General features: G+C 32.7%; 1 protein-coding gene across 1 annotated transcript; it reads right to left on the bottom strand.

The window, feature by feature from the left end:
* Positions 1-694: 694 nt before the first annotated feature.
* Positions 695-16,283, bottom strand: LOC106060816 (ethanolaminephosphotransferase 1-like). Its single transcript, XM_013218824.2, has 9 exons — positions 16,114-16,283; positions 14,884-14,952; positions 13,810-14,002; positions 9,316-9,578; positions 7,151-7,262; positions 6,457-6,505; positions 5,495-5,675; positions 4,106-4,288; positions 695-3,190 (listed from the first exon to the last, which is right to left on the bottom strand). Exons 1-9 carry the CDS (start codon positions 16,168-16,170, stop codon positions 3,104-3,106), a joined length of 1,194 nt encoding a protein of 397 aa, XP_013074278.1. The 5' UTR covers positions 16,171-16,283; the 3' UTR covers positions 695-3,103.
* Positions 16,284-20,725: the final 4,442 nt, after the last annotated feature.

A 20,725-nucleotide genomic window follows, 5' to 3' on the forward strand; every position in this document is an offset into this window, starting at 1 on the left:
CTGCCAATGTGAAATGTCACAAAATAAAAAGAATACAAAGAAGATTTAAAAAAAAATGTATTAATGATCTTTCATGCATAGAGATAAACAATGAATTAGTTTGAAAGCTTCTTAACATGTTACATTAATATAAACGTGGGACAAACTTTACACAACAAATGAAAACATACATTATTGTTTCAACAAAATAAAATTCGTATGAAAAAATATACTGTGGGGACGCTACATTAGAAAGACTATGCTACAGGCGAGTAAAAGTTTAGAAATTTAATTTTACAGTGCTAAAAAGTGCACAGAAATTATCGTATACATAACTAATCAGTACTTCCTTTTAATTTTCTCTGCACCGGATACACCAAAATAGCTAGCTATTTATAGTTATCAGCCATAGATGAAAATTCCCAATACCGGTCCAGATAGCACTGACCTGTAAAATCGAAAACTCTACAAGCAAGAGAATATTTTTAATTCAAAGGTTTTTCCACGTGCTAATGATTTCTTAAATTGTGTTCAACAATAAAGACTGAGGGTTGACTCAAGCATAGCAAAAGTATTAAGTACATCTTAAATAGCACGTACAATTACAGAAAACAGCACTAAAAAATTTGTTAAAAAAAGTTTTTATCTTGCATGTTATTCAAAATGAAGTGAAGATTTTCTTAGAACATGTACTAATCTAGTTTTAACTCCAGTCTTGTTTTTTTTTTTTTTTTTTACATTCATTACATAAAGAACTAAACATACCTATATAGTCAACAGGAGTCATGAAATGCACAAGACAATTACAAAAGGCAAAATGTTACTGAATTCTAAATAGATACTTTGGTTGAGGGGAGAGTGAGGAGAGTAATTGTGTTAGCCAGTCCATCACTGCAGTCTGGTTTCAATGTAGCAAACAAGAAATGTGTTAACAGCTAGGTAATGTAGAGTCAGCCATCAGACCAGAGTATGCAGAGTGTGCAGAAATGATGTCTAGCTTCATACATTTTGATGAAAGCTTGTCAGTAGATCAAGGAATGTGTGTACAATCCAAACAATTCAACTTATGTGATGCAAATTGTTTTGTCAAGTTAGGGATCTTTATCATAAACTTTTAAACTAAATGTCAAGGGTGCAAAATTGAAACAAATGTTGCCAACTAATTAAGAAAAAGATTTCGCAGTGTGAAAAAAAAAAGTGTATACCTTTAAAAAAAAAACAACAATTTAATCTTTCATTCAATAGGTTTTTACCAAAAACCTGATAATGATATTTAGAGTTTTTCCACATAGATGAAATGAGCATGTCTAGTATGTCACACATCATGTTGAGGTTATATTGCATGTCTTTAGATGATTTTGATTTTTCTTTTGTATGAGCATTGCAAAGTGAACTATTGGCAGTTTTATCCAACAAGTATATCCTATAATATATGTTAAAATCCACACCTTGTGAAAGGGAAATAAACATCAATGAATGCTTCTGGTTATTTTCACATTTAAAATTTACATGCAATTTTTATTTAAGTCTAGATCTAAATGCTTTTATTTTTTTTATAATACAGACACATTTGCTTTATTAAATGTTTTATACAATCATCCAATGCAAAGCACTACAACAAATTTCATTGCAAATACTGGCTGAGAACATTCCCATTACATCTACTGAGATAGTCTTTTATTAAAAGCTCCTTCTTTTTTTATGCTTTAGAAACTTCAATTGTAGCAGGCTATACTTTTGAAATACTTATTAGAGTTTTACACAATTGTCAAGCCACTAAGTTACCGGTACCTTTAAATATTTTTTTATGGGTATATCGTCCGGTATCACAAATTACAAATACTAAATGTCTATGAAAAAAAAAATTAAGAAAACATTTTCTAAGATAAAGAAAAAAAAACAACTTACATGCCAACAAAAAATGTTTAAAATTTAAAGGATTTGCAGGAAATCAAGTAATACTGTTGATGTGGAAAGAATGAAAACAAGCAGATTGGAAAGAATTCTCTCTGTATTAGTTTACATTAATCTGAATTGTTTAAACACATGAAATCACTAATACAAGTCAGCACCAAGGTAAATGAGATCACTGTTTTTTAAAGTTCACTACTTTTACTGGATATGGCTGGAGACTTACAAAATGAAACAAAAAAATGCATTTAATTCAAAGAAGAAAAGCTGCATTTTTTTCTCTTCTTGAGAACAGTGAAAAAAAGAATAGCAGGTTGGAACTTTTTCTCTTTGAAATCTTTTTGAGTTTTCTTTTTTTTTTTTTTTTTCGATGACCAAAGCTAATTTAAAAGTGAAATTATGTTTAAATCCTGCATGTCAAATATAAGTATCAATGTTAGTAAGTGTACTTTGAAGAATAATAACATGATGTGTAATTTAGGATTGAAAGAATTTTAGAATACCTGTTTTTTTTTATCGAGTTAGATTTTCAAATGTGATTAAATTGCATCTCTCTATAATGAAACCTGCAAAAATTAGTGTCTTAAAATATCTCTTCAAATCAAATGAAACTAAAAAAAAAAGATGGTTCATCTTCCTGACATACTGAATGTTGTTTAACATTTCAATGGGTTATATGACAATTCTAAAGAATAATTAATCTCAAATCCATACAAATATCTGCACATTTTGAAACAAAAATCACACAACAGAACATATAATTTACTAAGAAGAAGAATATAAAGATTGTAAAATCTATTTAATATAAGTTATTTATAAACAAACAAAAAATAGGTTTAGACCTTCATTCAATGGTAGTCATTAATAAACTCTGTTATTTTTTTTTCTTGACATCAATTAGATGTTAAGTGATTTATTTTTTTTTGGCATTCAGTAAAAACATTTCTAGGAAAAATCTGATGAAACAATTGCCTGCGCCACATCACTAATAAATTGTAAAAACCTTTGCAACCACACGGATGATAAACTTATTTTGAAAAAGATGATAAAAAAATACATCTGATACATTTCTTGATTCATGCACAGACAGCTTTTACACATTGCATTCATCTTTCTCCATGTCCATAGCTCTGCACAGCATACTTACTCATCAATATAAATTAACTCATGTCATACAGCAGCTCATACATTTGTAGACTACACTTCTTTAATTTCATTTAGTTTTCTGATTGATCTCTTTAGCATTTACTTTGCTTAATGAAAATGCCTGGATCTTAAAATGTTGACACATTTCTTTCACCTGAAACAAAAAGAAATATAATTTTGTTACAGAGGCTAAAAATAACAACATAGAAAGAGGCAACAGTTTTTTCAGCATATTGGGTAGTATTGCATTGCTAAGTTGATTTCAAGTATTCATTTAAAATAGCATTTGAGTTTTTTTGGCACATCGGCACACTTTAGGCCATACCGTGCCCGTAATCCCTAAAAGGTTACTCTCCCTTCGTACCACAAAAGCTTAATTTTATTTAGTTAAGTTTTTAAAAACAAGGTCTATTCACAGTTAAAATAGTAAAGGTAGTGAAAATTTAATAATTTAGTAAAAATCTTATGTAAATATTATATGTTCACAATTTCACAAATCAATCTTCGAAGACAACCCCATCTCCCGGACAAAGCCCAGTACCTTCCCATTTAAAATAGCCAGGGGTCTACACTGTATAATCTATTGGCTGTAACTCCATATGATGTAAAGCTCATCTCTATATATGGCTGATGATTAATGAGGATATCATGTGGTCAGCACAACAACTAACCTCCTTTACATTCCTAATGTGTCAGATGCCAATTAGAGCTGCAGGGACTCAATGTTTAGCAAAAATCAAATTTCAGCCTGGAGACCCCTCAGTTTGGAAGACAAGCATTTTACCACTAAGCCAATTAACTCACTTTAAAGGGACATGTAAATAGATAATTCCTAATCTATAAGCTTTGTTACTAGAGATTCTTCTATTGAAAAACAAATTTTACGAAGAGAATAACCACTGCAAATAACATGAGGCAATCAAATGGTGGAGACAAACCCAAAATAAAAAAAAAGATTTAAATAACAAATTTGCCTTGGAATCTTGCTTTAGATTTACTACTCTCTACATGCGGTTACATAGCACCATACTGAATTAAAAACTAAAATATGACATTAAAGAGTCCTTACCACACACACACCAAAAGTGACATGTTTCAATGTAATGTAGATGCAGTAGAACCACAGCAGATAGATCTCTAGTGTACCTAGATGTAACACACTCACTAGAAGGACTATGGTAAACAAAGGTAGCAGGGATGTATTGATCAGCTCACAACGTGTGCTACTCATCTGTGCTATAATTAGGTAGCACTGAAAAAAAAAAAGTTTTTTGCAAATGTATGATACTTTATTAAAATAAAAATGTGAGACACTTAGGAAAGTAACTGAGGTGAAGTGGTTAATAAAACATCAGTGGCATCCAAGTGCTTTCATTTCTTATTGTTAGGAGTTCAGTGTGCAGAAGTGATAAAGGAAATAATGCCAGAGAGCATCATGACAGCGACGTGTTCACTGGGACTTATTTTATTGTTATTATTATTAATATCCTTTTTGAATTAGAAATGTATGTTACAACAGCCCAAGTCTTTGTTTTAATGGATTTATTTATTAGAAAAATAAGGGTCTTGGGGTTATAAGGCCTTCATAGATTGCATAACAAGTGAGGCACTATGTAGGATATACTTGGAATTCAATATTTAAGAAGTGAATATCCAAATAGTAGAATCAGCCCCAAAAAAAGGCAAAAACTGTTGCTTTGTCTGGTAAGTTTATGGGGATTTTTTTGTTTTGTTAGGTAGGGTAAAGCCACGGAGTAATTTTGATAGATTATCTAAAAGGGAAAAACCATTACAGGAGAAAACTTATTACATTTAAGAAAGAAATCAAAGAAAAATGGACACATTCGCACAAGAAAAATGAAAATTCTCAGATGTTTTGAACCGGTTGACTACTCTTCTTACTCACCAGATCTAACTCTGGGTGACTTCTTTTTATTCCCTAAACTAAAAGTTGCCCTTGGAGGAAAGAGATTTTCAATTAATGATGATGCCATCACCTTTGTAAACAGCTATACTATGGGGAAAGATGGTAGATACTATTAGGACAGGTTGGAGAGGTGGGACCCTATAGATATATATATCTAAAAGATTACTTAGAGAAATATAATGTAAAAACAAAAAACAACAACAACACACATTTCATTCTTAGATTGAAAACTTTTCAGACCATCATCAAACTAATCATCCAAAAGAGCAATTATGATATCATTTTTTCCGTTTGTTCTCATCTCCACCCTTCACTTTCCCACTCAAAAATATTTTTGGTTTCTGAACAAGTTTTTCATTCAGCTTTTGAGCAGAGTATTAAGATTCCAAATAATGGAATAAGCCACAGGGTGAATATTTGCTAGTAATTTATTTTGTTACAAAACAGGACCTTGATCTGGTTTGGCCTACCTAGTACTAGTTTAAGATCTTGTCAAGAAGAAAGGTAAATCAATAACAATAAAACACTTACTGCTATATGAGAAAAAGCTGTTCCTGTTGTCCAGTAGAACAGTCTTGGCTGACGGTCAAGGATCTCACAACTGGACATGTGTATCCACAATCCAAGAAGAGCAAATAAAATAAATGTGGACACAAGAGGACGCATCCCTTCAGAGATGGACAACATTTTGCCAGTCTTGTCTTTATAAGCTCTGAGGGTTCATAGAAATACATGTCAGCTACAAATACAAGTTAAGAAAAAAAAAATTTGTACAATATTGATCTTTCTAAAGATTAAATAATGGAGAAAACAATTTATTACATTTTAGCAAATTTTATGTTTATCATCACAAAATTTAGTCATCACAAAAAAAAAAAAAAAAAACATTTAAAAAAAATGGAAATACCAGAAAAGATAATCAAACCTAATTAATTGACAATTTCCTCAATAAAGTCATCTGGACTGAAAGGAGTTGCCTCTACTGCTTGACAACTTTAGTCGCTTTTAAGTTGCAAAATAAACTGCAAGTTTTTAATTGCTTTTGTATTCCTTATTTTTTATTATTGGGCTTTTATGATTTTGTAAAAATCATGCTTTTTTTTTTTCACTAGCCTATGCAAATTGAACACATTTGGCTAATGTTTAAGTTTGAACTGGATACAATTAGAATGGGAATATTTATGTTTCAAAAGTAAAATAAGGAAAGGATGGAGCTAAAGATTTAGAGCTAATTGAATGCAAGCCAACTCCTTGGTGGTGAAAGGGTCAAAATCCCCCAATGTTTTTTTTTGTTCATAACACCCACATGCAGCTTAAAAATCTTCTAAGGTAATTTTTAGCTTTTGTTTGAAAAGTAGGCAATTTAGAATGACCACTTTGGCAAAAAATATTTGATTGCATCTAAACAAGATCATTGTTTGAATAACTAAGACCAACATTTTTAAAAATGTAATGCAATTTTCTTTTTATGAAACAAAATGAGCCAACCTTACCTATATATGTTGTAAAATGTGAAGGGGAATGTTAAAAACAAGAATCCCACTGAAATAAAGAAATATATGTCAGACATGTTAATATCAGAAAAAAAAAAAAACAACTTAGCTGTACTAGGAAAAATATTTCACAATTTAGACTATTTCAGAAAATTGATTGAATAGGAGATTTTGTTACACAAAGGTAAATTTATAAAAAGTAAGATTTTGATGCATCCAGTACACATAAAATGGCATTAATGATGAGCAAAGCATTTTAATAACCCAAATTTTTTTTTTCACTGCAATGTAAAACCAAATTCATTTTTATTATTCGGTTGACAACAGTTATATTTCAACATTTCTCCCAATCTTCATTGTTTTTCATTATCTTACGTTTTTTTTAAGCTTCCATTATTTATTTTACAATTTGCTTTGTCTTCTTTTTCTCTCTTACTGAATGTAGTTGGTTAAAGAATTTCAAAGGGATCTTAAAATAAGTGTAAACAAAGAGCAGATAACTGTGAAAATCTTCAATTTTTAAATACACAGCCATGATTAATGAAAATTCAAAACCACTAAAAAGTTTTTAAAAAGCTACTGGTGATTGTAACATAAAAGTTTAAACATTTAAATAGTGATTGAGCATTATTGTAAGCCATATTCATTTATTTTTATAGAAAAATATGAATATGATGCGTGGAACTCTACTAACCATATAATGACAACTCAAAACCTTCGGCTGGAGATATGTTCAAGACTGGTATTTGAAATTTCCATAAATTATGCCCTCCATAATAAGTAGCTAAATATACTAGAATCATGGTCTGAAAAAAAAAAAAAGTAATTTTATAAAAACTGCAATTAAAGTTGTTAATGTAAAAAAAAAACCAACCTACAAAACTATTCAATTGAAAAAATGGTATGTCTACAAGGCTAGCAAAACTATTATAAAAAAACAGACACAAAAATTTGCTTTATTCAATAATTATTTTTTTTATAAATACAGATGTGCACTTTAAAATATAAACAGACCAAACATGGTTTTTGAAAAAAAGGATATATTGGATTTTAAAGGATTTAAGTTGATTGAAAAAAAGGGAGTTGAATAATATGTAGCCTTACATTTTATAAATTAACAGAAAATTCACGTCTACTTTTTTTTTTAGATTTAAATAGTGAACTAACAGGAAAGGGGATAAAATGAGACCAATATTAAGATTTAAATGAATTTTAAAAGGCATCTAACTTTCTCCCTAGCAAGCTATCAAAAGTTTAAAATTTTCTACCCAGCTATTTCTTACCATAAAGTTGGAATAACTAAACACATTTCTTTTATGCACTGAAAATGACCACTGTGTTCAACATTCCCAAAACTATTATTTTTAATCAATTTTTTCCAGGTTTTAAATGTTATAAACAAATGTTAAACCAAATGAAACTGTAATTTTTTAAAACCCTGTTTGGCGAAAACTTGTAATGTTATTGCCTATTTCCTTTTTTTTTTTTATTGTGGAGGAAACTATTGAAAATGGGATTCGGTGGCTGAGAGGTTAAATGCTTGGCTTCCAAACCTGGGTTCAAATCTCTGAACACTGGGATTTTGAATTTCAGGATTTTTAGGGTGCCCCTGAGTCCACCCTATTCTAATATATACCTGACTTTAGTTGGGGAAAGTAAAGGCAGTTGGTCAAAGAAACCGATGACTTTAACATCATCTGCCCTATAAATAGCAAGGTCTGAAAGGGGAACTTTTTAAAACTGTTGAAATAAACAATAACAATTTATAAAAACATATTGATATCACCATCCACAAAAATTTTTTTTTTACTAGAGCGTGAATGTGAATTTTGTTAAAACTAAATCTAAATTTTATTTCTAGAACAAACTGATAAGCTGAAATTGTAGAATTAGGTATCCAAGCATATAGTGATTACATAACAGTTCACTACCAGAAATATTAGTACTCAGAGAGATTACTCTGTTCAAACACTAACTTGACTATGATATTTAAAAAAAGTGACAAATATCTGCAAAGGCAATAATGCTAAAATATAAGCAATCACATAAGGTAAGTACTATTTCTGCTGTAAGCAAATTATATTTCATAGTATTAATTATAATTAACATGCTTATCTAATTGAATTATCATCTATATAATTTACAAAAAACTTTTATTTTCATTGCCTAAAACACCACAATAAGGCAAAGAGTAATGGAAAAATCATGATGACTATGAATTACTGATTGCAACTTGATTAATTTAGAGTTGTGTTGTTATTCTTATGCAGTTTTAATGTGCTGCCAAGATCATACCTTTAGTTACTTGTAAGACATGTACTACAAGGGAACTTTGCTCATTTTAAAGTCAAAATAGAAAAAAAAAACTGTTTTGAATCTGCCAAACAATTTCTGAGATAATGAATACTTCAGTGTAAACTATTACATTTCAATTTTGTGTGAAAAAATTCTTAATAACAAAGTATGTAGAATTAGCTTTTTCTGTAAATGCAAAACCTATTACATACTGAATGGGATAGGGTTAATAAAAAATGCACAAGAATGTTTATTACAACTAATTTCTGAAATTAAAATACTTAGCGTAATTTTAAAAGAAATCTTTCTTGTACTTAGGTAGCAAGGAACAAGATAACATAATAAGCAAATTTTGATTTTTCTAATAAAAAAAAAAAAAAAAAAAAAAAAAAAAAAAAAACACTTTAGATGTGAGCATAAATAAAAATATTACAGAAAATAAATCTTATCATTGTGAACTCCTACTCTGTTTTAGCCTTTAACTCAAACTGATTCAATGGGATGCAAGTATACAATAAGAAAACACTGCTCACAAGTACACAAAATTCCAAAGTATATACTCACAAGCTGTCCTATATCATAGCTCCATGGCAAAAAGAGGACACCCGTATTGTACTTCTCCCAGTGACTGACGACAAAACACACCATGATGCCCATTATACACAAGAAGACACGAAAAACATTGACACCATGCTCGCCCCTACCAAATATACAAAAGATGGCCACAGGTAGAAAAAGTGTTGCCCAGCTGTCTAGGCCATGATCAAAGAGTTCACCTAATGGTGATGATGACTTGGTTCTTCTGGCTTGCTTTCCATCAATGCCATCTGCAAAAAATAAAATAATAACAATAATAGGCAGTCAGTTCCAAAAAAGTATGGAAAAAAAAAAAGTTTTAATAACAAAACTTTATTGGACATTGGACTTATAAATATGTGTGTTTTCATCTATTTCCTGAAATTATTATTGATCATATTGACAGTTAAATATCAGTTTAGTCGCAAATGTAAAAAAATATATTTTATAGATAACTGTTCACTACTATACTATAAATAAAAACAAACTATTTTAGATAATTCTAAATGTACTAAAAATGTAATTTCTATTTAGTTCTAGTCTCTATACATAAATGAAACCTAGCTAATGTATTGAAGAAAAGTGTTTAGTCTATATATTGACATTATATTTAATTACAATGCAATTTTGGTAGCTAAAATTATCCATACTAGATTTTAAAGAAATTCTAACAGTTTAATTTAAATGGTGCATATTTTTTTCAAACTAGTTATGAGGACTACCAAACATAGGTCAACCTGATAAACATATATATCCTATGCCTACTTGAAAAGGTCCCAGGTAAATATTTATTTAGTGTTTCAATATTATATCTACTTATCAATTTATTTTTAACAGCTATCATGATTAGTTAACCAACATTGAGCAATTGGAGTTAAGGTAAGCTTATCTTATGACCTTAATACTTTAGAATGGCTTCTAAGTAAAATAAATTATATTTTAATAGCTAATGTAAACTGAATATTCCATTTCAGCTATCTATTTTACATTGCAATTAGAGGACATAAAATACATGTACCGGAAGCTCAAAATTTGAACCAGTGAAATTTGCCCATGTGGAGTATCACCAGAGAATGCCGACCATGTTCTCCAAAACTGCTCTCTTTACCAAGAGGCCTGTATAAGACACTGGCCCCAAAACACCCCAATAGAAAGAAAACTATATGGAGAGCTCCCTGATTTGGAAACCACTGCGCAGTTCATCTCATGTATTGGTCTAGTCATATGAACACTCCAACATAACAATGAGAATGAAGAAGAAGAAAGAAAAGTACATAAAAATATTTTTAGATTTTTTTCTAAAAAAAAAAAGTCAATAAATAATCAACCATTCAATAAAATTGTCACATTCAATCTTTGTTTTGATTCAAGCTGTGGCAGTTTATAGGATACCCCTTGTAGCGCTACAGGAAATCAGGTGGAAAGACTCGGACATTCTCAGAACCTAGGAGTATACTATATTTTATAGTGGTGGAAGCACTAACAACTTAGGTACAGGTTTTGCTGTTAAAAAGGAAATGGTAGGTAATGTCATTGGATTTAAACCTGTAAGTGATAGACTCTGCTCACTACGTTTGAAAGGAAAATTCTTCAACATATCATTTATCAATGTTCATGCCCCTACTGAAGATGCAGATGATAACACAAAAGAAGCCTTCTATGATGGACTGGAAAGAATTTATGATGAAGCGCCAAAGCATGACATCAAAATAGTTTTGAGATTTCAATGCAAAAATTGGAAAGGAACCAGCATTCAGACCAATAATTGGCTAAGAAAGTTTACATGAAGAGACCAACAATAATGGCATAAGATTAGTGGATTTTGCATCAGGAAAAGGAATGTCTATCAGCAGCACAAAATTCCAACATAAGAATATTCACAAGGTAACCTGGATCTCACCTGATGGCAACACCCAGAATCAAATAGATCATATACTCATAGATAAGAGACATGGATCAGACATACTAGATGTAAGAAGTTTCAGAGGAGCTAATGCTGACTCAGACCACCTACTAGTAAAAGCTAAATTTAGACAAAGAATAAGTACCATACACAATTACCAAAGAAAGAGAGCACAGCAATATGATAGTCAAAAACTCACAAAGGATCCACTTGTTGCAGAAACTTATTGAATGGCACTCCAAACACAACTGACAACATTAGAAAAGGACTGCGAAAATAACATAAATGAGCATTGGGAAATAATAAAGCATGCTATCAAAAGAACAGCAGAAGAGGTAGTTGGATTTAAACAAAAGAACAAGAAAATAGGGTGGTATGATAATGAATGCAGACAAACTATAGAAGAGAAGAACAATGCCCGAATGATAATGCTACAGAGAGAAACCAGGAACACTAGACAGCAATACAATGATGCAAGAAGAAGGGCCACAAAAGTTTTAAGAAAGAAAAAACGGGAATGGGAAAAGTCCAAGATCACTCAAATTGAGGAACTAGCAAAGGAGGGAGACATGAGAGGAATGTATATGAAAATTAAAGATGAAAAGAACGGATTTCAAGCTAGATCACACATGTGTGAGAACAAAGATGGTCAGCTTATTACAGAAAACAGCAGGGTCATTGAGAGATGGGCTGAATACTTTGAGGAGATCCTAAATACCACTGAAGATGGAGACAATGGAGAATATGAACTGCCGCATGGGGGACCAGATCCCTTAGTGAACCCTCCAACACTCATTGAAACATCAGAAATAATTAGGACCATGAAGAATCACAAAGCACCAGTCAGAGGACCAAATCACAGCAGAACTAATTAAATATGGAGGGAAAGACTTACATTCCCAAATACACAGACTAATATCAAGAATTTGGGAAGAAGAAGTAATACCAACAGAATGGGAAACGGCTCTTATAACCCCAATACACAAAAAAGGATCCAAGTTAAAGTGCTGTAATTACAGAGGAATCTCTCTACTAAATGTGACTTATAAAATACTGTCTAGGCTTATAACTAAGAGACTTGGAAAATATTCAGAAGAAATCTTAGGTGACTACCAATGTGGTTTCAGACCCAACAAATCCACAACCGACCACATCTTCACACTAAGATGTATACTAGAAAAATGCCATGAATACAACATACCAATCCACCAACTCTTTATAGACTTTAAAATGGCAGAAGGAAATACCTATATGACACACTACAGGATTTTGGAATACCCAACAAGTTGACAAGACTTATACATATGACATTAAACAACTCAAAAAGCAAAGTCATAATACAAGGAGAACACTCACAGGAATTTAGGATTAAACGAGGATTAAGACAAGGAGACGCACTTTCCTGCATGCTTTTCAATTTAACACTGGAGAGAGTTATAAAAAATATACACATAAACACAAGGGGAACTATTACTAACTACTTCAGGAGAGAAAACATGGGTCCACAACCAACAGGGACGATATACAGCCAACCTCTACAATACCTTGCTTATGCCGATGACATTGCCTTATTGGGTAAAGAAACCTCTGACATCGCTAGAGCCTTCATACAACCAGAAGAAGCATCTCGACCAGCAGGACTTGAGGTCAATGACAGTAAAACCAAGTACATCACAATGACAAGAGACAATCAAACAGAGGGACAAAATATCAAAATCAAAGACCACGAATTTGAAAACGTCCAAACTTTCAAATATCTAGGAAGTACTATTAATTTAAAAAATGACCTACTAACAGAAATAAAGGAAAGAATAGCAGCAGGCAACAGGGCATTTTATAGCACCCACCATTTACTTAAGAGCAAAATGATTTCAAGTAAAACCAAGAAAATAATATACAAAACTATAATAAGACCAGCAGCAATGTATGGAAGTGAGACCTGGACACTGACAAAGACATCTGAAAATTTACTTAACACTTGGGAAAGAAAAATTCTTAGGAAAATCTATGGTGCCATACAGGATGAAACAGGGTGGAGGACACGCACTAACCATGAGTTATATCAATTATATGAAGACCCACCAATAGTGAACGAAATAAAAAAGAACAGACTACGTTGGGCAGGTCACCTTGAAAGAATGTCAGACAACAGAGGGGCGAAAATTGTATACAGGCAAAAACCAAAAGGCAGGCGACCCAAAGGCAGACCCCGAATGCGATGGATAGATGACGTGGAAGCAGATCTGAAGCAGCTTGGGGTTAAGGCGTGGAGATGAAAGGCCCAGGAGAGATCTGAATGGAAGGATGTGTTAAAACAGGCCAGAGCCCTCCATGGGCTGTAGCGCCACTGGGATGGATGGATGTGGCAGTTTCTATTATTTTCAGAATTAAAAAGATATTGCTAAAAAATTGGAATTTCATATATATATAATGCGAATTAAACAGCAAAGCAGCAGTAGATTGATTTTCATAATTTAATTTGATAGGAAATGCCATTAAAAGCCATTGATCTCACACCAATACATAAAAACAAACATTTGTGAAACAAACAAGGAATTCAAATCTATAACACCAATTACCTAAAGTATGTGCCAAAAATGTGTTGATGGCTCCCATTAACCAAACCCAGTTAGGTATTGGTGGATGTTCTGGGTGATCCCTGCATCCTGCGTAGAAGTGTGGATCATAATAGGTCATAACAATAAAATTTACAAGCAGGAGAAGGAACCCTGTCAATGTCAAAACGTTGGGTGCTATCCATAATGGAACAAACTGTAACATAGAAAATAGTGTTAGAAGTCAGTTAAACACTAATACTCAGAATTTTAGCTTATACTACAATTAATTTTACTAAAATGAAAAATGTTTAATGCACCCTTAGTTTGATTTGTAAAAAAAAACATGTTAATACAGCTATGAAATCATGTATAATCATAGTTCCCCAGAAACAGCATGATCCATGGTATTTTCCTTCCTATTACACTTTTTTTCACTGCTGTAAAAATGTAAACAAAAGTTTTGCACCCCCTTGTGGTATGCACTGACAATCATCATGATGGCTATTCTAACGCCACCAACTGTCATCCCCTGTTGACCTGCAGAAGGTTTAGTTAGGATTTAACTAACTTTACTGGTTGGATATGTTGGGCTGTAGTGATAGTAGGTTGTGAAATACAAATGTAACAAGAAGAAAAACTTTCCACTGAAATTTGTGTTCATAAGAGTTATGGTCTTCTTAAAGTGCACACTTTTGTTTTAAAAACTAAAATTATATGCAATTATAAACAAGTTTCACAGGCCTGCATGACGGACCTTCTAAAAAAAAGTTTGATAGTCACTGTGGCTTCTTTAAATGTATATATTTAAATATTATAAAAGGTAGACCAGTTATGTGTACAGATGCCATTCACTCAAGCCTTCAAGTCCATCATTTAATTGTATCAATATTCTACCAGTTTAACTTTCATTCAGTCTATATAAATTATTACAGTGTATCTGTGTGTAACTGTTTACCAGCATGCGTGTAGTTGTGCAGGGGAGAGACTATAATAACACATGTGACATGTAACATCAACTCTCAAGCAAGAATACCACAATCCCAATAATTGCTTTGTTATTGTATAATTATAAATCTTATTATAAGACAGGCATACCTTGACACAAAAATTCCAAAATGGATGACAAATGTAGTTACTAACAGGACTTGAATCTATGGCACTATACTGAAAATAAAATTTAAAAAAATATAACATTTACATCCTAACCCACATTTCTCACAGGATGGGGAGGGATACACATTGGGCAACAAATGTATCACTACACATAGTTAACTTGCTTAACCTGCCAGCTACAAACACAACTCTGCTCGAGTCGGGAGTCAAACCCCAAGCCCCCTTCATAGGTAACTAAGCCAATCCAAGTACACATGAACTTGGCCTCTCAACCACTCTTCCCATTTTAAAAGCAAATTAAACAAAAAAAGTCTGGTCAGTGTTTCACGCTGTATGCGGTACGATGGTCAGGGAAAAAAATCTGCAGTGTAAGTTACATTGCTGATACTGACCCTACCCTTGTACTTGTTTGACATCAGATTTTTAAAACTATGCATAGGAATATATTACATCATATTTATTTTTATAGACCATTGGATGAGGATTTTACAGATATTTTCATTTTCTTTCTATAATAGCATCAACTTGGCCTGGCTTATGATATGGGTGTGCGTAAAAGGTGTTTTTTTTTAAGTTTTATTTTTTTTAAAATAGATCTATTGTCATGACCACAACAAAGATCACCAGATCTAGCTTTAGTAAAAGAAAATATAAGACTTTACAGATCTTGGAAAATTCGTTGACTAAACATGACTAATGGCTAAAAAAAAAAACTATATACATCTATGGCACTATCATTAGTTACATACTGTTACATAGTATCATTCACTAATAAAAATGACTAAATTTAAAAGAAAAACTAAAGACTAAAGACAGTAAAGACTAAGAGTAGTAAGACTAAACTTAAAGAAATTATTTTAATTATAATTTAATGATAAAATGTAGCAGTCTGTCAGTTCGAGGGTCAAAACCTTAAAACTAAATGCCAACAGACTAGCACTTTACACTGCTACACAGAAACTTAGTCTTAGTGTGTGACCAGTCACTGTGGCAGTGTAATAATCACGCTGACGCAGACCTGACAGGGCCAGGGCCCAGGGATCATTGAATTTCAGAATCAAGTCGTAAAGTAAAGAGAATGCCGGAGCAGAAATTTCTGGCTATTTCAAGACGTAGAGAATTTAGATCTAGATTCAAATATACAAAAATTACAGATCTAGCGCGTTAGTATCTAAAATAACAGTAATATAGTATTAAACATATGCAACGTACTTTATAATTATCAAAACCTGATAGCACCTCTCTGGAAAGATACACAAAAGCGGCCATACTTCATTGTTAGTAACAGAGAGCTCTAAATTATAACTTATGGTTGGTTGCAATATGTAACATTGCTATACTTTATCCAATCATATAGATCGTACGATGCACATTTCATTGATTTCACTTACCGGAAGAGGGGTGTGAACTGTACAAGTAGTAAGTCTAAATACCAAAACAAAAATGTTGAAAGCATAATAATGAAAAGTTTGCTTTTAAAGAAGTCTTTTATAGAAAACTATAAATTAGATCACTTTTATCACCTTGACTTGAATCTCTCTCAATTTCAGGCCATTCCATTCTTTGATGTTGTCTTTCTCTATCTGCATCTTCTTCTTGAGCTTTGGCTTTTACAAATTGTTTTTCTAATTAATCTAAGTTATTATAATATAACTATTATTACATTTAGACTTTTGTCTGTTTTACGGGTTTTGGAAATTCCTTCAGAATTGAAGATTATTACTGCCTAGCCCAGCGGTTCTCAACCTTTTTACCTCGGCGACCTCTTTTTACAATTCCTCATATTCTTGAATTACGGTATTCTCTTTAACTTTATCATCCAATTACAAAAAAATGAAATAATAACTTTATGACATGCATTCATTTACGTTTCTATTTCGTATTCACATTTCATCCACATTCCATACACGTGAGACAATTTTCTATTATTTAGACTTGATAATGAACAGGCTGTTATACAAATAATGTATTATTGTAAATTGAAGGTGCAACTTAGACAAATAGGGACATGACTGCAAACGATTGATTCAGATTTGTGTAATAATAGAGAAATGTTTCTCTGCATCAGTATATTAATGAGTTCAATAGACTATTTCTGTCTTTTAAACATCTTCCACTTTGACTTTCACTTTTGACAAGTGCAAATGAAATTTGGAAAGTTTGATGTGTTTGCAAATGTGCTTTCATAAAATTATCACTTGCACTAGATCCTTGAAGTGACCTGTTTCATTCCTCTTTGTAATTATAGTAGCATTGTCCTCATTTTTAATATTCGACGATGAATCACAAACTGAGTTCCGATGACTTTTGTCAACTCATTCTGCTGAAATTCATACCAACATACTTCAATACTTGAAGCACCATCTGTCCCACTAATATTTTTCAAAAATATTTTACACTTTTCCAAAAATGAAGTAATTTTCTTTAACACATTCACATAATGTCGTGGATTTTAAAAATCTTTAAATGGCCATTATGGCCAACATCTATATGCCTAACCATTCCTCTAAAATACTGGGTATCCATGACGACAAGTTCGGATGCTAGCTATCAAAATGACATAACAGTTATTTCAGCTCCATAGACTTAAAGAACTTCTTTACAAATGACATACTGGAGTTTTTCCATTCCTGCTTTAATGGGGCAGGCAGAGGAAACAGTGGTGCATGGCTTACGAATGTCCAAGAGCTGCGGGGAGACCACAGAAGGGTCATTTGAACTGCATGGGAGTTCAACAACAGAGTTACTTACCAGAGCACTAGGGGAGGCACATGCTTTTCTGTCCTGCTACCATTAGGAGTTCATCGAAGTGTCATGTTGTCCAGTACGTTATGTATTTCTATACAAAATTTACGTATTAAAATTGAAATATTATGTTACGTTGTTCAACCTTTTTCAAAACATACATATTTTAGTCCTTATATTACAGTTTTAACACGGTTGTTTGGTATTTGTGGTTGGTGTGGACTTCATTAGTGGCGCACCTAACACTTCACTAATATCTTTAATAACTTAGTGATTAATATACTGACTCTTGACATTACAGACGAGAGTCCAGAGCTTTACAACACGACCAGACGAAACGTAATGCATTAATGCACATTATTTTACAGTATTATAAATATTTCTGGTGCGATAATTAAAATGTTTCAAATCAATTCTGATTCAGTTGTCTGCAATATCTATCATTGAATGATAATAAAAAATAGTAAATTCCAATGAAAAAAAAAAAACTTTGCATGTGTCAAGTTTAACATGTTAGAATTGACCAAAAAAATCCATAATCGACCCCCAAGGGGGTCGCGAACCACAGGTTGAGAACCCCTGGCTAGCCCAAATCCTCCGCAGGAGGAATGGCTAGCGTATTTAATTTTAAAACAAAAGGGTTTAACATCAGAAGACAAAAATAGCCGATAACAATTTCCAATAATTTTTCTAGATTTTGAGATGTAAAAGGGACAATATGCCTGGTTGTGTGGTATGAGCTGTTGTTCGGTTTCTCAAGGGTCCAGAGTTCGAGCCCTGTTCGCTACAGTCCCCCTTTGGGAAGTTGGGGCAAGGATGTAGAATAGTTATCTTTAAAATCTGAAGGAACACCCGAAACAATTCTGTAAAACATTTTCCTAACATTTACGAACAACATGTGATTTTTGGAGACTCCAAGTCATGTGATATTATAACAATTCTTAACTCAAGTCAGATTGCGTTGGCCTATTTCTATAGCTGTTTGAACTAGCGTTGCTAAGTTTTGTTTAACCTCTCATTTAGCTAGTAGGCCAACCCAAATTTATATATTGTGAGCACAGACCTGTAGGCCGCAGGCCTATATATAAATATGTAAATACTAGTTTTAAACTCCGGCTACATCTTTATATTACTAAGTATGGCCAGAGCATCTAATTTTTTCAAAGGTCCAATGGGCCACTTTTTAATTTCCCCTAATATGCTTTTTTAGACAGTAAATTAGTTTATCTTGCAATGAAATGAAACAGTCCACCATCTTTTTCTCCTTCTCGCTCCCTCTCTCCTCCCCCTCTCTCTGAAACCCCCAAATTGTTTTTTTTTAAGCTCCGCACATGACATAATAAGGCTTGTCTTCGAGTCCGAAGATTAATGAGGAATGCAATATTTCCCGTCCCGTGGATACGTAACCCAAGCTATGACCTACATATTTTGCCATATTCATGGCAAGCATAACCATTGTCCACCGGTGGTCGATTAACATTTTCTTTTCGTGGTCTGCGTCTGTCCTCGGCAGCGGATTTCATTTTCGTCTCAAATGTGTATCCTGCGGCCTTTGTGAGTGACCTCTAGCTGTCTCGTTCTGAGGCCGCATGCAACCAGGTGCTCTCTTCTATGTCAGCTTAAGCAAGTTGGCGCCTAAGCTGGTCTTTAAAGCGTTTCCATGGGGCAAATCTGTTACGTCGACTACCTTTTAGCACACGAAAGAAGACTACTTTTAGCATACATTCGTCCCCCATACGAGATACGTGCCCTGCCCAGCGTAACCGTCGGACCATAAGAAGCCCCTCTAACTGTCCATACAGGCCTTCGCAAGGACATCGCTGTTACGATTATAACACCCCTCCCCAACACACACATGCTTTTGGCCGTTGAATTCTAATATCACTTTTACTTATGCGTCCCTCTCCCTGCCCTACATCCCACAACAAAAAAAAGTTAGTACTACGGACAATGTAAGACTTTTCTTTGACTTCTCAATTTCATATAGAAATATTCAATAGAATCTATCATACACTTTTCAGACTTTATATATATATATATATATATATATATATATTGCTTAAGTTTATCATATAAAGCAAGCACATATGGTTTTTTGGATATAAAAAAAATATTTCAACCATCTTAGAGGAACAAAAAATGCATTTTCCTAATGCCCATTTGAAAATTTGAATTCATCCTCTACATTCCCCACACTACATTTATTTTGATATTGTGTCCTTTAAAAAAAAATAGAAATATCAAATTGATTGTTTAATATAATGTCTTTAAAAAAGCGGAAAAAAATGATTGAGGAAAAATAACGTAAAAGCTGCTGACTCATTGAGATTTAGATTTTCACATACACACAACATCCCTATTGTCGGGCCCTTCTGTTCTGGAGATCCTGTGGCAATATTCCCACCTGCCCTCCCCCAAATCCGATCCTGTGTGGGCGCATTTGATATAGATTTTATGTGTGCGACTTAATCATAAGAATGTTTTTATAATATACTAGTCGACCTGCGGCGTAACATACGCGCTATTTTGCAAGGCCGGCCTTTTGCAACCTATGCAACCTAGTAAAAAATGAATAAAATGCAAAGACGAATGCATTTTCTAATACAAACTCTTAATTTTCACTTATTATTCGCATCCCTACTCAAGTGAATATTACTTGCTCTCCCTTCCCTTCTTTTATTTTCGCCGCTAAAGTTACGTGGGGTATCTCTAGTCCGACTTGCAGAAATAAAAGAGTGATCTTTCCATGACTTCTTGGTGGTGTCAGGAATGGTTGAGCCACGAAGAGAATTATATATATAGATAGATGGTTGATCTGAACTAGGAGTAAACCAATATAACACGTTATACACATTGATCTGTTGCTTATTTTCATAAGTTTTAAAAGAAATACAAAAAACACTTATGTTTATCTAAAAAGGCATGATTTTTTTCTTTTAAAATTTAGGAAAAAAATATTTCAGAAATAGATCTAGGATTATACAATAATAACAATAATAATTAAAAAACAACAACAACAAAGGAACGTTAAAAAACCATAAACATTTGCACATGACATGTATGGAAATAAAATTTTAAG

The sequence above is a fragment of the Biomphalaria glabrata genome, chromosome 5, assembly GCF_947242115.1.
Source record: "Biomphalaria glabrata chromosome 5, xgBioGlab47.1, whole genome shotgun sequence".
Lineage (NCBI taxonomy): Eukaryota > Metazoa > Mollusca > Gastropoda > Planorbidae > Biomphalaria > Biomphalaria glabrata.

Bases quoted from the DNA above. Each gene is read 5' to 3' on its own strand.
- LOC106060816 (XM_013218824.2), bottom strand. From the start codon at position 16,170: ATGGCCGCTTTTGTGTATCTTTCCAGAGAGGTGCTATCAGGTTTTGAT. The intron at 9,579-13,809 runs GTAATTGGTGTT...TATTTTTTGCAG, and splicing joins ATTTTTGGCACATACTTTAG to ATGGCATTGATGGAAAGCAA. The intron at 5,676-6,456 runs GTAAGGTTGGCT...ATGAACCCTCAG, and splicing joins ACATTTTACAACATATATAG to AGCTTATAAAGACAAGACTG.